Below are 13,680 nucleotides of genomic sequence, written 5' to 3'. Positions count from 1 at the left end.
TTTCTAAAAATCACACCCCCAATTGGGTGGCTTCCTCAGTGGACTCAGCCCTAGGTTCCAGTGAAACCCTTGACCCCTCAGCCCCTCCCCCCCCAAGAAAAAAAAATTGAGGCACCCACATGGATAACTAGAGACATGGCCGTCTCAAGGGAAATCTTGGTCTAACACAGAGCAAAGGGGCATCCTTTACCTCGTAAGAAAGACCCTGACAGAACGGACTATGGAGCTCGGGTCATTCTATCTAGTATCCATAGAGCACCTGCAAAAGTCTGAGGAAAACTTCACCACTGGCCTGTCTCCCTGCTGAAGCTGACGTAATTTAGACTCTAAACATGAGGATGAATGAGATCAAAACATACAACACCGCGGAGACACCCTCACGTGTTTCTCAACGCAGTGATCCAGAACACTGCCCCCATCCCTTATGGGAAATATGCAAATGCATGTAGAAAAGCCGCGGAGACACCATCACGTGTTTCTCAACGCAAGCAATGAATAGCCAGGTCTTTCACCGGGAAGGAACAGCACATGATGGTGTCTCCGCGGTGTTGGATGTTTTGATCTCCCCGAGGTCATTCATCCTCATGTTTATAGTCTTTTCACTAGGCACTGCTCCTAATAGCCAGTTTGCCCTTCCCATGGTTGTTCCTTCCCGGTGAAAGACCTGGCATTTCATTGCTTGCGTTGAGAAACACGTGATGGTGTCTACGCGGCTTTTCTACATTAATTTAGACTCTGTCAGAGGGACATGGTCAGGGTCATCATAGATGAGACCCAGTGACTGAAAATATTCTTTGATAGGCTGAAGCAACTAGGAGTCCAACGGGAGAGAAAATTATTAGGCTTGAGGTTCACCCTGGAGAGGAGAGATTTTGATCCCCACCTGTTGCCCCTCTATACAGTAGGAATGAGGAGAGGACATAACCTAGAATAAAGTTTGTAGGCCTCCCTGAAAGACACAAACCTATCCTGAGTCCCGACCCCCATAGAATCTATGTGGCAGCGCAATCTTTGGCTCCACCAGAGGTTGCACGGGGCCGTGGGTCATAAGCCTGAAGTTAATGGGCACTGCAAAGCCACTGAATGCAAGTTTGCCACTTCCAGGCTGAGTTGTTGTAGCTGCCTTGCCAGAGCAGCCACAGCATCCATAATGGATCAAAAAAAGGTATGGCCAGTGATAATGTCACGTAGTGACTAAGAATGGGTGGGCACCTACCTGATCCCTAGAACTAGGGGCGCTCTAGTCTATCCCTGTCTATCCAGATTACCACAGAAAGTGGAGATAGATACCAGCTATATTAAATAGCTGGCATCTGTCTGTGACAGCAGCATATGAATGCAACATGTGACATTGCTCATCGGCACCCTGTTATGCGATGTACAAGGCACTGATTGGTCACAATGGCAGCCGGGTGCCTGATGAAGAACCAGTCACCACTAACTTTGTACTTTTCTGACGCTCACCTATATGCAGAGCTTCAAATGAGATTAAGATTTAGGGCAGAGACAGACTGCAGTATTTCTCGTGCGAGACTCGCATCGTAAACCTCATACTGGCTGTCGGCTCTCCTGACCTGAGCTTGACTGCTGCATAGTAATCCATCACGCTGTCTTGCTCAGGTCAGGAGAGGTGCTAGACCAGTCCGAGCAGTGCGATGCGATTCTTGCACAAGGAGTACAGCAGTCTGTCTCTGCTCTTATACTATATATTGCAATACTTTGCCAGTGACTTTTTCACACTATATTCTGCAAAACCAAAGTACTGGAGGGGGAAGGTATATTTCACAAAGGGTGTTGGCTTCAGTGATGGCAACCTAAAAAAACATCCAGCACACTAAGTGCTGAAAAGGGTTAATCAGCCTTGTGTAGTGCTAGGGTGATTGAACAGCTGAAGAATGGGAGGAGTCCAGAGGATAAATACCCAGCCATCTAGAGCATGGAGTGTGAGGTGGGCTCTGGAGATGCAAGCACTGGAGCTGTGTTTTTACAAGAAAGTTGAATGTTTTGTTGTTTGTTCCTGAGCTGGCGGATTCCTGTGGCAACAAGGACTGTACCATTTGTTATGGTTTTGTTTTCCTGTTAGGCCAGGATGGCCATGTTTTGGTTTTGTTTTTTTTTTGCTAACATTGCACTGGTTTAGGCTAGTTTCACACTACCGTTCAGCAGGACTGCGGAGGGCTGCGTACTTCCTCCGTCAAGCCCCGTCCACTGCCGCACCTCTTCATTCAGCTCCGCCTGCGGCTGCATGCGGCGTGCGTACCCTATCTTTAACATTGGGTATGCAGGCCATGCGGATGTATGCAGATGCCGCCGCATGCGTCGTTTTGACAGTGTGACGACTGCACGAAATTGCAACTCGTTGCGTTTGGCGCAAGTCGTCGCACCATCAAAACAATGCATGCGGCGGTATCCGCATATATCGGCATGACCTGTGTACCCAAAGTTAAAGATTGGGTACACACGCCGCATGCAGCCATAGGCGGAGCTGAATGAAGAGGCACAGCAGTGGGCGGGGTTTCACAGAGGAAGTCTGCAGCCCTGCTGAACGCTAGTGTGAAACTAGCCTTATCTAATACTTTTAATAAACCAATGAAAGATGTAAAAATACAGTGTTCCTGTATCTACCTCTATGGGCAGAACAATGTACTACAACAATAGTATAATTGATCAGACAATCCCAGGCTCAAGTCCCCTAAGTTGACAAAAAAATGAAAAAGTTTAAAAAAAAAATATATATATATATATATATATATATATATATATATATATATATATATATATATATATATATATATATATATATATATATATATATAGTAGAAAAAAAGGGAACAGCACTTAATATTCGTTACTTATCTTCGGGTGCAGGGCCCCAGACAACCAGTCCGGTGATTGCTCCAAACGTATAGAGATGAAAAAAGAGGCAGCACTCCATTAGTTCAGTGAAAAAATGTGGAAGGTTTAATCGACCCACATAGCCGGGCGACGTTTCGCCCGACATAAAATGATAAAAAAACAGACAATGTGATTTTCTGGATTTTTTTTTCTCAGTTTGTCTCCCATAGTTGAGGTCTACATATGATGTAAATTACAGACGCCTCTCATCTTTTTAAGTGTTGGAACTTGCACTATTGCTGACTGACTAAATACTTTTTTGCCCCACTGTATATATATATATATATATATATATGTATATATATGTGTGTATGTAAAAGAATTTAACATCCCCCCTCTTTTCCCCCTTTAAAAATATACAAGTAAGAAAAAAAACTATTTGGTATCACCACATTCTTAAGTCTGACCATCAAATTGGTTAACTTGATTGGTAAATGCCCAGTGGCGTAACTACAAAGTTATGGGCCCCGGTGCGAACTTCCAAATGGGGCCCCCCCTACCCCCGCCCCACCCTTCCCCCCCCCTCCCCCACCCGCCCCACCCTTCCCCCCCTCCGCCCCACCCTACTCCCCCCCCGCCCCACCCTACTCCCCCCCCACCTTCCCCTAGATACACCTCGGACTGTTGCAGGAATCTCCTGCACTGCAACATGGTGTTGGGTGCTAGCACAGCCCGCACAGTGGTATATCCAGCACAGCCCGCACAGTGGTATATCCAGCACAGCCCGCACAGTGGTATATCCAGCACAGCCCGCACAGTGGTATATCCAGCACAGCCCTCACAGTGGTATATCCAGCACAGCCCTCACAGTGGTATATCCAGCACAGGGGTATATACAGCACAGCCCGCACAGGGGTATATCCAGCAGAGCCCGCACAGGGGTATATACAGCACAGCCCGCACAGGGGTATATACAGCACAGCCCGCACAGGGGTATATCCAGCAGAGCCCGCACAGGGGTATATACAGCACAGCCCGCACAGGGGTATATCCAGCAGAGCCCGCACAGGGGTATATCCAGCAGAGCCCGCACAGGGGTATATACAGCACAGCCCGCACAGGGGTATATCCAGCAGAGCCCGCACAGGGGTATATCCAGCAGAGCCCGCACAGGGGTATATACAGCACAGCCCGCACAGGGGTATATCCAGCACAGCCCGCACAGGGGTATATACAGCACAGCCCGCACAGTGGTATATACAGCACAGCCCGCACAGGGATATATACAGCACAGCCCGCACAGGGGTATATCCAGCAGAGCCCGCACAGTGATATATACAGCACAGCCCGCACAGGGGTATATACAGCACAGCCCGCACAGGGGTATATACAGCACAGCCAGCACAGGGGTATATACAGTACAGCCCGCACAGGGGTATATCCAGCAGAGCCCGCACAGGGGTATATATAGCACAGCCCGCACAGTGGTATATACAGCACAGCCCGCACAGGGGTATATCCAGCAGAGCCCGCACAGGGGTATATACAGCACAGCCAGCACAGGGGTATATACAGTACAGCCCGCACAGGGGTATATACAGCACAGCCAGCACAGGGGTATATACAGCACAGCCAGCACAGGGGTATATCCAGCAGAGCCCGCACAGGGGTATATACAGCACAGCCCGCACAGTGGTATATACAGCACAGCCCGCACAGGGGTATATAGAGCACAGCCCGCACAGGGGTATATCCAGCAGAGCCCGCACAGGGGTATATACAGCACAGCCAGCACAGGGGTATATACAGTACAGCCCGCACAGGGGTATATCCAGCAGAGCCCGCACAGGGGTATATACAGCACAGCCCGCACAGTGGTATATACAGCACAGCCCGCACAGGGGTATATCCAGCAGAGCCCGCACAGGGGTATATACAGCACAGCCAGCACAGGGGTATACACAGCACAGCCAGCACAGGGGTATATACAGCACAGCCCGCACAGGGGTATATACAGCACAGCCAGCACAGGGGTATATCCAGCAGAGCCCGCACAGGGGTATATACAGCACAGCCAGCACAGGGGTATACACAGCACAGCCAGCACAGGGGTATATACAGCACAGCCCGCACAGGGGTATATCCAGCACAGCCCGCACAGGGGTATATACAGCACAGCCCGCACAGTGGTATATACAGCACAGCCCGCACAGGGGTATATACAGCACAGCCAGCACAGGGGTATATACAGTACAGCCCGCACAGGGGTATATACAGCACAGCCAGCACAGGGGTATATACAGCACAGCCAGCACAGGGGTATACACAGCACAGCCCGCACAGGGGTATACACAGCACAGCCAGCACAGGGGTATATACAGTACAGCCCGCACAGGGGTATATCCAGCAGAGCCCGCACAGGGGTATATACAGCACAGCCCGCACAGTGGTATATACAGCACAGCCCGCACATGGGTATATACAGCACAGCCAGCACAGGGGTATATACAGCACAGCCCGCACAGGGGTATATACAGCACAGCCAGCACAGGGGTATATACAGCACAGCCAGCACAGGGGTATATACAGTACAGCCCGCACAGGGGTATATACAGCACAGCCAGCACAGGGGTATATACAGCACAGCCAGAACAGGGGTATATACAGTACAGCCCGCACAGGGGTATATACAGCACAGCCAGCACAGGGGTATATACAGCACAGCCAGCACAGGGGTATATACAGTACAGCCAGCACAGGGGTATATAGAGAACAGCCCACATCTCATCTCTCCCCCCCCCCGATAATGGCCCCACAGTCCGGTTAAAAAGAAAAAAAAAAACTCTCCTCACCTTTCCTTTTGCCCGCGCTGCTCCCGGCGGCTGAAGTCTGCCCAGGACACTGCAGGTGCGCGATGATGTGACGTCATCGCGCACCCGCAGTGTACTGTCAGAGGCAGAGCGGGGAATGATGGGAGACTGAGCGTCAGGTGACGCTCTCTCTTTCATCATTGCATTGAACTATACCGGTGTCATAGACGCCGGTATAGTTAAATGCGGCGGCGGCGGCACTGGGGGGGGTTCCGGGGGAGGAACAGTGCAGCGGCCCACTACTGGCATCGGCTCTTCTGGCATTTGCCAGAAGTGCCCGATGGCCAGCCCGGCCCTGCTCAGACCTGCCGGCCCGGGGCCCCTGACCTGCGGGGCCCGGTCGCAATGGCGACCGCTGCGACCGCGGTAGTTACGCCCCTGTAAATGCCGTAATGAGAAAAAAATCATAATGCCAGAAATTACAAAATGTTAAGTTTTTTTGTTTTTTGTCACTGCTTCTCCCTAGACAAAAAAAATAAACAAAGGATACAGAACAAAACATCTTGTATGGCCAAACGTTGCATCATTAAAACCATTATCTTATCACAAACAAAATGAAAAATAAAACCCTAATGCTTGTGTAGCTCAATTGGTGACCAAATAAACATGTTACAAGTCTCGAATATGGTGACACAGGCTAAAAAAAAATGTACTTTTAAAAAAATTTCCTTTTTCATGTTTAGTATCTTTCGTAAATCGCGCTGATCTGGAGAAACATGATTGAGAGTAATTTTTACTACAGAATGTATACTATAAAAACAAAATTAAGAAACCGAAGCAGAATTGCATTTTTCACCACACTTGGAATTTGTCTCTTGTTTTTCAGTACAATAAATGGTCAAATTAATGATGTAATTCAAAGCTACAACTTGTCCTGCAACAAAATATATTTGCAGAGTTATGTGAAAAGAGCAAAACTTTAACATTTCTTATAGTACACTTTTAAATTGAAACACCACTATACACTAGACAGGCCCCGTGCACACGCTGCGGAATTTGCTGCGGATTTTTCCGCTGCGGAATTGGAAAATCCGCAGTGCAAAACCGCTGCGGTTTTCACTGCGGATTTTCCTGCAGTTTCTTCTGCGGATTCCTCTGCGGGTTTTCAACAGCACTTTCCTATTGGTGCATGTTGAAAACCGCTGCGGAATCCGCAGAAAGAAGTGACATGGTCCTTCTTTTTTTCCGCAGCAATTCTGCGCGGCTTTTTCTGCAATGTGGGCACAGCGGTTTTGGTTTTCCATACGGTAACATAGTACTGTACACCGCATGGAAAACTGCTGTGGATCCGCAGCGTCAAATCCGCTGCGGATCCGCAGCAAAAACCGCAGCGTGTGCACATACCAAATGTTACACTGATTACATGCTATGAAATGCAGTGACTCGCTAACATTATGGCCTCATTCAGACATACTATGTTGCAGTTTGCAACACGGAGACATATGCTTGATTTTGATCCATGACTGACCAAAAACTGACATAAGTCTATGGCTCCATGAAAATCTCAGACGGTAATCCAGTAATACAATTGGCAAGGTTCACATTTCGTTTTAGCGGTCCATTAGACGGACTGCATTACACCGCAGCATTACGTGGTGTAACGCAGTCCATTAACGCCGCCATTAATCCTTATGTCGGACCCATCGCTAGCGCACGCCCACAATGGGCATGCGCTAGCGACGTGCCCTCACTGAGTGACGGACCCTGGGACACAGGCTGCAGCGTTTCTGGGTCCGTCACCGCTAGCGCAGATATAGCATCTGATAGCTCTATCTGCGCTAGCGAAATTCGGCACTTGCGTTAACAGCAGCCTGTTAACGCATGTGTTGAACGGGCTGCTGTTAATGCAATGTGAACCTAGCCATGTCTGTTGTAATGACTAGGAATAGCCTTGCAGTTTTTTTTTTTCAAATCACTGATTAAATTCTGATTGTGAGAACTGACATGCTGACCAAATACTGATGAAAACCAGCTTGGTTTTTAGTGGTTCACAGATTTAGGTGTCTACATGAGGTCTAAGCTTGCTACCAACTTTTCAGAGTTTGCTGAACAAATTCCACTCCTTAGATCAAACACCTCCCATGACAGACTAGAAGACTAGATGCTTCACATTTGAACCTTGCTTCCTTTGGCAGAAACGCTATGCTGTCAAGGTCTTCAGGACAACCACTACGCCTTCATGACCATATTCTTACTACAGTGGCCTCCTGTCTTCCAAACACCCATGCTTACCACCTGCAGATGAACTTCTGTTTGCTGGTTGGGTCTTTGGTGCCGATTGGGTCTTTGGTGCCAATTGGGACTTTTGTGCCGATCGGGTCTTTTGTGCCGATCGGGTCTTTGGTGCTGATGTTTATTTTTGTTTCTGACTGACATGACCAAAATCTGTCTGTCATAAATTTGAAAGGAAGCTGACAGTGGCCGAGGCTCCTTTCACTGCTAGCTTTAAAATATATCTGTGTTTTCTGGAACACAAGTAAAATGCCTATACCCAGGCCTAGTGTTACAAATGCTTTGGTCAAGTGTGTCTAACTGAAAGGAAACATTAAAAGTGCAAGCAAGTCTACGAAACTTTGTAAACTATCCTTACAGGATAGGAATGTCCATTTGAAGGCAAACATTCATCTTTGTTTTACAGGTTGGGAAGTGGCTGGAGATTATATATACACATCTGGCGGATCTTCAGATAATGATTATATGATACTCACAATAAACATTCCTGCATTCAGGTAACTATAGTTAACCCAGATTTAAAAACAAACAAACATTTTATTGCCTTTTTCATTTACTCATTTTCTTTCCTATTCTTCTTCAGTTCCCCACAGCAATTATCTGAAGGTGGAGAAAGTAATGAGGTGTCACGGATTACGTTTGTGTTTGATATGAAATGTTCAGTGAACTGCCAGCTTTTCTTTATGAAGGTATGTTATGTATTCCATTAAAGAACTTTTTCCATAGAGATCTTTTTTACGTATTCACATGTGCTCTCAGATTGCATAGCAGAAACATGGCAACAGATTCCCTTTAAAGAGAACCTGTCATCAGGTTTTCATACCCAAAATATCTATATAAAGTTGCTGTAAACTTGATTAAATCCTTACCTTTCTTTTAGAATTGTGTTTTCCTTTTTAGAAAAATAATTTTTTTTATACAAGTGAGCTGCAAGTTCAGCAAAGCTGGGACTGCACTTCTTACTCTTCCCTATACCCAGCCTGCTGCTTTCCTCTGGTCAGTGAATGACAGGTTACTCTCTTTTCCCATGTTCTTCCTTTTCTGCCTGAGATCATGTGCAAGTGGATCGCCCCCACGTTAGGGCAATGGGGTACTTGGCACCGGGTCCTTCGGTTCGCAGTGGGGATGTCACGGTGGCTGACCCAGTCCGTGGCCCTAGGGGCGTCCGTGTTAAAAGGGAAAGGTCTTTAAAGGGATAGTGCTCGTGACGCCACCTGTGGTATTCGGTCAGGGTGACCGATGCTGCTTAGGGGTCCGCTGGGGTGATGTTATGGCAGCTTGATGGTATACCTCCCCACAGGTGGAGTGTGTCCCCAGGGCTTCCCAGAGGTGTACATGGTGATGGTGGAAGTTGCAAGGCGCAGGAAATAACGAGGACACAAGGTTTGCAGTCTCTTTACCTTTTACTGAAGGCTTCAGTGTCCACAGTCCTGGGCACCGGATCACAGGGTAGGCAGAGTCCGGCCGGTCTGAAGGCAAATCCAGAGTCTCCTTGTCCAGGTGGAATGCAATAGCCTTCCTATGCGCACAGTAACACAGTAGGTTCCCACTTGCATAAGCTCTAATGAGGTCCTCACTGTTATTACTCCTCTCACTGTTCCCCGTGGTTGGATAGAACAAAACCTGTATGACTGATGGCCTGAGGCTTGTTTATAGGGGCCCTAGAGACGCCCCGAACCCCACAAGTTGCCACCGTGTCTTCCTAGGTATTAAGGTCGGGCAGCCAACTTGGAATTGACTGTCCTGCCGGTCTCTGGAGCAAGGCTTGGAGACAGTTGCTCCCTCGGTATTCCGGCCACCGGCTTCGCGCACCAGGAGGATGCTGCGTCTCTCAGCCACTATCCTCCCTGGTATCCACTTGTTGCTATGCCTTCATTTCTCACTCACTACAATACACTTCCTTTCAATGTCTCTTTCTTTGGATGCTGCCTCACGTGGGGCAGTCGCAGCTCCGTGGACCCCAACTGTGAGGAGTGGCCTAGTAGATACAACCTTTGCTCCCCCTGGTGGCTGGAGTGTGAAGTGTGTTGTGTGTGGTTGTGACACCTGGACAGAAGATCTCCTTTATTGCCTTCAGACGTAATATTGCTCCCCCTGGTGGAAGAACAACATTACTGCAATAACCAGGACTCTGGGGCGCTGCACTAGCGTTGTCATTCCCAAAGGTGGTGCATATGCAGTAAGGTCCTAATGAAGAAGACTCTGTGTCTGCTGCAACGTGCAATCAAACTAAAGAGGCTGGTGCTCGGAGGGTTAGCAACCTTAGGATGCATCGATTAAGCAAGTGCTTTGTCCCACCTAGAGCCCATAATCCCTTATTTACATATGAAGACAAGCACACATTTCTCAGCAGTGCAGCAACAGATAGAAGATATGAAGCTGCTGATGGATTTGTCTTTCAAAGACTATTATGTCCTGTGTTTTGCGAGTGTTGAACTTGTGAAGTTCTCCATTTAACTTACGAGCATTCTTTCACCCCTAGTTCTATTCTTGCTTTTATCCCTTTCAGTGTACATGCAGCCAGACTATTCCTGCAGCCTTTGGATTAATTCAGCTGCCATTTACCTGTGGAGGCTGCCGACATATCAACTTTTTTCTGTGGTATTGCTGTGATTCAATATTGTGGCTGTTACATAATGAACTCCTTGCCTGTTATTTAGAGAGGAAATGACTGTGGGACAGGACTCCGAGCATGGGGGTAGACAGACCAAAGAGGGCCCCTGTGCAAAAACAGTATATGGGCCCTTTGTAGTCCAATAATGTGTCCTTGGCAGAACCCTCTTGTTGCTTTTGTGACTGAGGCTGTTCACACCTGCTTTTTTTTTAAGTGGAGAGAGATGTCTGATTTTGATCCGAGTCACTGATCAAACTTGACAATGTAAATCTATGGGTCTATTAAAAAAAAATCAATCAGCACTTCAATATCATCTGCAGTCCATGTGCTATGCAATTTTCATACTTTTTTGATAGAAGCTTAAGAATCTTTCTCATATGCAGAAAAATACCGCTTAACCCTTCACCTTTTGTTTTTTCTGTTTTTTTGAGTTTGGTTTTTTTTGCTCCCCTTCTTCTCAGAGCTATAACTTTTTTTATTTTTCTTTCAATATGGCCATGTAAGGGCTACTTTTTTGCTAGACAAGTTGCACTTTTGAACAGTAAAATTGATTGTTACCATATCGTGTACTGGAAAACGGGAAAATATTCAAATTGCGGTGAAATTGCAAAAAGTGTAATTCCACAATTTTTTTTTTTTATACTGTGTTCATTAAATGCTAAAACTAAGCTGCCAATATTATTCTCCAGGTCATTATGAGTTCATTGATACCAAACATGTATAGGTTCTTATTTATTTAAGTGGTGAAAACAAAATCCAAAATGAGTAAAAATAAAAAAAATATATAATTTTTCTTTTTTTTTTTAAAGCGCCATTTTCGAAGATTCATAGTGTCTCCATTTTTTGGGATCTTAGGCTGTGTGAGTGATTATTTGTGCACACCAAGTTGACGCTTGAACTGATGCAATTTCGGTGTAGATAGAATGTTTTGATTGTTGCAGTGACCAAAAAATGTAATTCTGGCTTTTTTGTTTTTTTCTCATTATGCCGTTTAGCGATTGGAATAATTATTTTTATATATTGATAGATCGGGCGATTCTGAACGCGGCGATACCAAATATGTGTATTTTTTATGTTTTTGAAATTGTTTTATTTTGAATGGGGGCTGATTTTAATATTTGTTTAACTTTTGTTTAAATATTTTTTTAAACTTTTTTTTGTTTACCTTTCACTTGCTTCAATAGTCTCCATGGGAGACTAGAAACTGCACTCACCCGATCGCCTGTGCTACACACAGCAGGGCTTCAGCCCTGCTGTGTGTAGCTAAAATGATCATCTGCTATGAGCGCTGTTGACTGCTGGGCGGTGCTCATAGCTATCCGGCAATGAAAACAGGGGTCTCCTGCTGATCAGCTGTTCGGCGCCGCAGCTGCATGTGTCCATAGTCACAGAACATACAGGGAGGGCCTGTTTGTTGGGCTCTCCATGCATGTGTTCTGCCTGTCACACAACCGTGACACATGCAGCTGCGGAGCCGGAGAGAGCTGATCAGTCGGTACGATTCAGGAAGCCGGGTTCCCTCTGCAGCTTATTCGATAAGCTCTATAGCTTGCCGAATAAGAGGGAACCGAGCAAATTCGCTCATCTCTAGTCAAGACATGCAATCACTGACAATGTGATCTTTATTTGAACCTATCAATTAAATATTTTATTTTTATTGATTTTTACTCCCTTATATAGCGCTATCGTATTCCACAGCGCTTTGCAGACATTATCATCACTGTCCCCAATAGGGCTCACAATATCCATTCCCTATCAGTATGTCTTTCGAATGTGGGAGGAAACCGTTGTACCCGGAAGAAACCCACGCCAAACACGGGGAGAACATACAAACTCTTTGCAGATGTTGTCCTTGGTGGGATTTGAATCAGGACCCCAGCGCTGCAAAGTACCAGTGATAACCACTGACCTACCGTGTGGCCAATCTCTACTTTTTTACTGTATTATATATTACAGTTTCTCCTTATTTGCCCATCACAATATGTAGAGTTATTTATGTGGACCTCCTTCTTCTTTTTTTTTTTTTAAACTCTTAGGCCGTGAATATGGAAGTAAGTTCACTGATAGAAAGCTGGAATGGCACTAGAGATAAGCAGTCATATTCCCATCATTTGGTGATTAACGCAAACACTACTCTTTCTTGGGCATTCCAAAGAACCAGTTTTCGAACAGATGGAGTAAGTAAGCAGTCTATATTAGCGTGCTTGCGTTCTTATTATGCATACTTTTCTGCTTTATTCTGCTTTTGTTACGAAATCTTAGTTTGGGATACAGAAAGGGTTAGCTTATGCTTTGTGGGCATTTTGGGGGCATTGCTAGGTGGTATCAGGGTGGTGCTTAAATCTAACAATATGGAGCAATAAAAAATGGTAAGTATTGAAGCGATGGCCGGGGGACCACCACGGTGCAGGAAGACTACTGTACACAAGATGAGGTGCAAACAACAAAGGGTAGATTTATTGGGAGGCAAGGAATGAGGGGAATGAGGAAGATGCAAACAGGGGTTAACAATAGCAAAAGACAATATAAATGAGTAATCTTGTCTGTAAAATAGCACTGTGCTCCAACAATTAGACTCAGAATTTATCTCACAAGCAACTTTAAACAATCAAACCAATAACGAAGCTACTCTATGTATAACCTCCCTGGCCTTAACTAAGAAGGCCACACGGCTCCCGTGTTTTGACTACTGAAGCCTGCACTAGGCCCTAACTGGTGCACCATACAGGAACAGACTCACGGTGATGTTGGGGACTCAGGTCCAGTCCCAAGGGAGCCCCCAGCAATCTATACGGTGGTGCGCACGGCTTTCTGTCAGCTCTGTGAAGCGTGGTCTTCTCCTTGATTCTGGATACTAGGGGTGCTCCTGGAAACTGCAAGTCCCTTTCTCAGTATCTTCGTGGCTTCACAAACTAGCACAGAACAGCCACCTTAGCTGCAACCTGGAAAAGTCTTGCAAATTTCAGAAGTAAACTCTGTCCCAGCCTGGGATCTTTCTTGTAGCAAACAGCACGCAGTACTCTCTCTCTCTAGAAGCTTCTGCTCACACACGCAGTCCAGGCTCAACTCCTCCCCTAAAGCTAGGGCAGTTCATCTTCACAGCATAAAGCAGGGGAAAAGCAGAACATT

General features: G+C 46.3%; 1 protein-coding gene across 1 annotated transcript in view; it reads left to right on the top strand.

The window, feature by feature from the left end:
* The window catches only part of ELAPOR1 (endosome-lysosome associated apoptosis and autophagy regulator 1), a 383,078-nt gene that overhangs the window by 251,849 nt on the left and 117,549 nt on the right, over positions 1 to 13,680 (top strand). Inside the window, exons 11-13 of the mRNA XM_077295410.1 lie at positions 8,344 to 8,434; positions 8,521 to 8,626; positions 12,588 to 12,728. Coding sequence (XP_077151525.1) covers positions 8,344 to 8,434; positions 8,521 to 8,626; positions 12,588 to 12,728 — 338 coding nt within the window. The remainder of the gene's footprint in view (positions 1 to 8,343; positions 8,435 to 8,520; positions 8,627 to 12,587; positions 12,729 to 13,680) is intronic.

The sequence above is a fragment of the Ranitomeya variabilis genome, chromosome 3 (genome assembly GCF_051348905.1).
Source record: "Ranitomeya variabilis isolate aRanVar5 chromosome 3, aRanVar5.hap1, whole genome shotgun sequence".
Classification (NCBI taxonomy): Eukaryota; Metazoa; Chordata; class Amphibia; order Anura; family Dendrobatidae; genus Ranitomeya; species Ranitomeya variabilis.
Note: the sequence above shows the minus strand (reverse complement) of the source record. Positions and strands in the feature narration are given on the sequence as shown.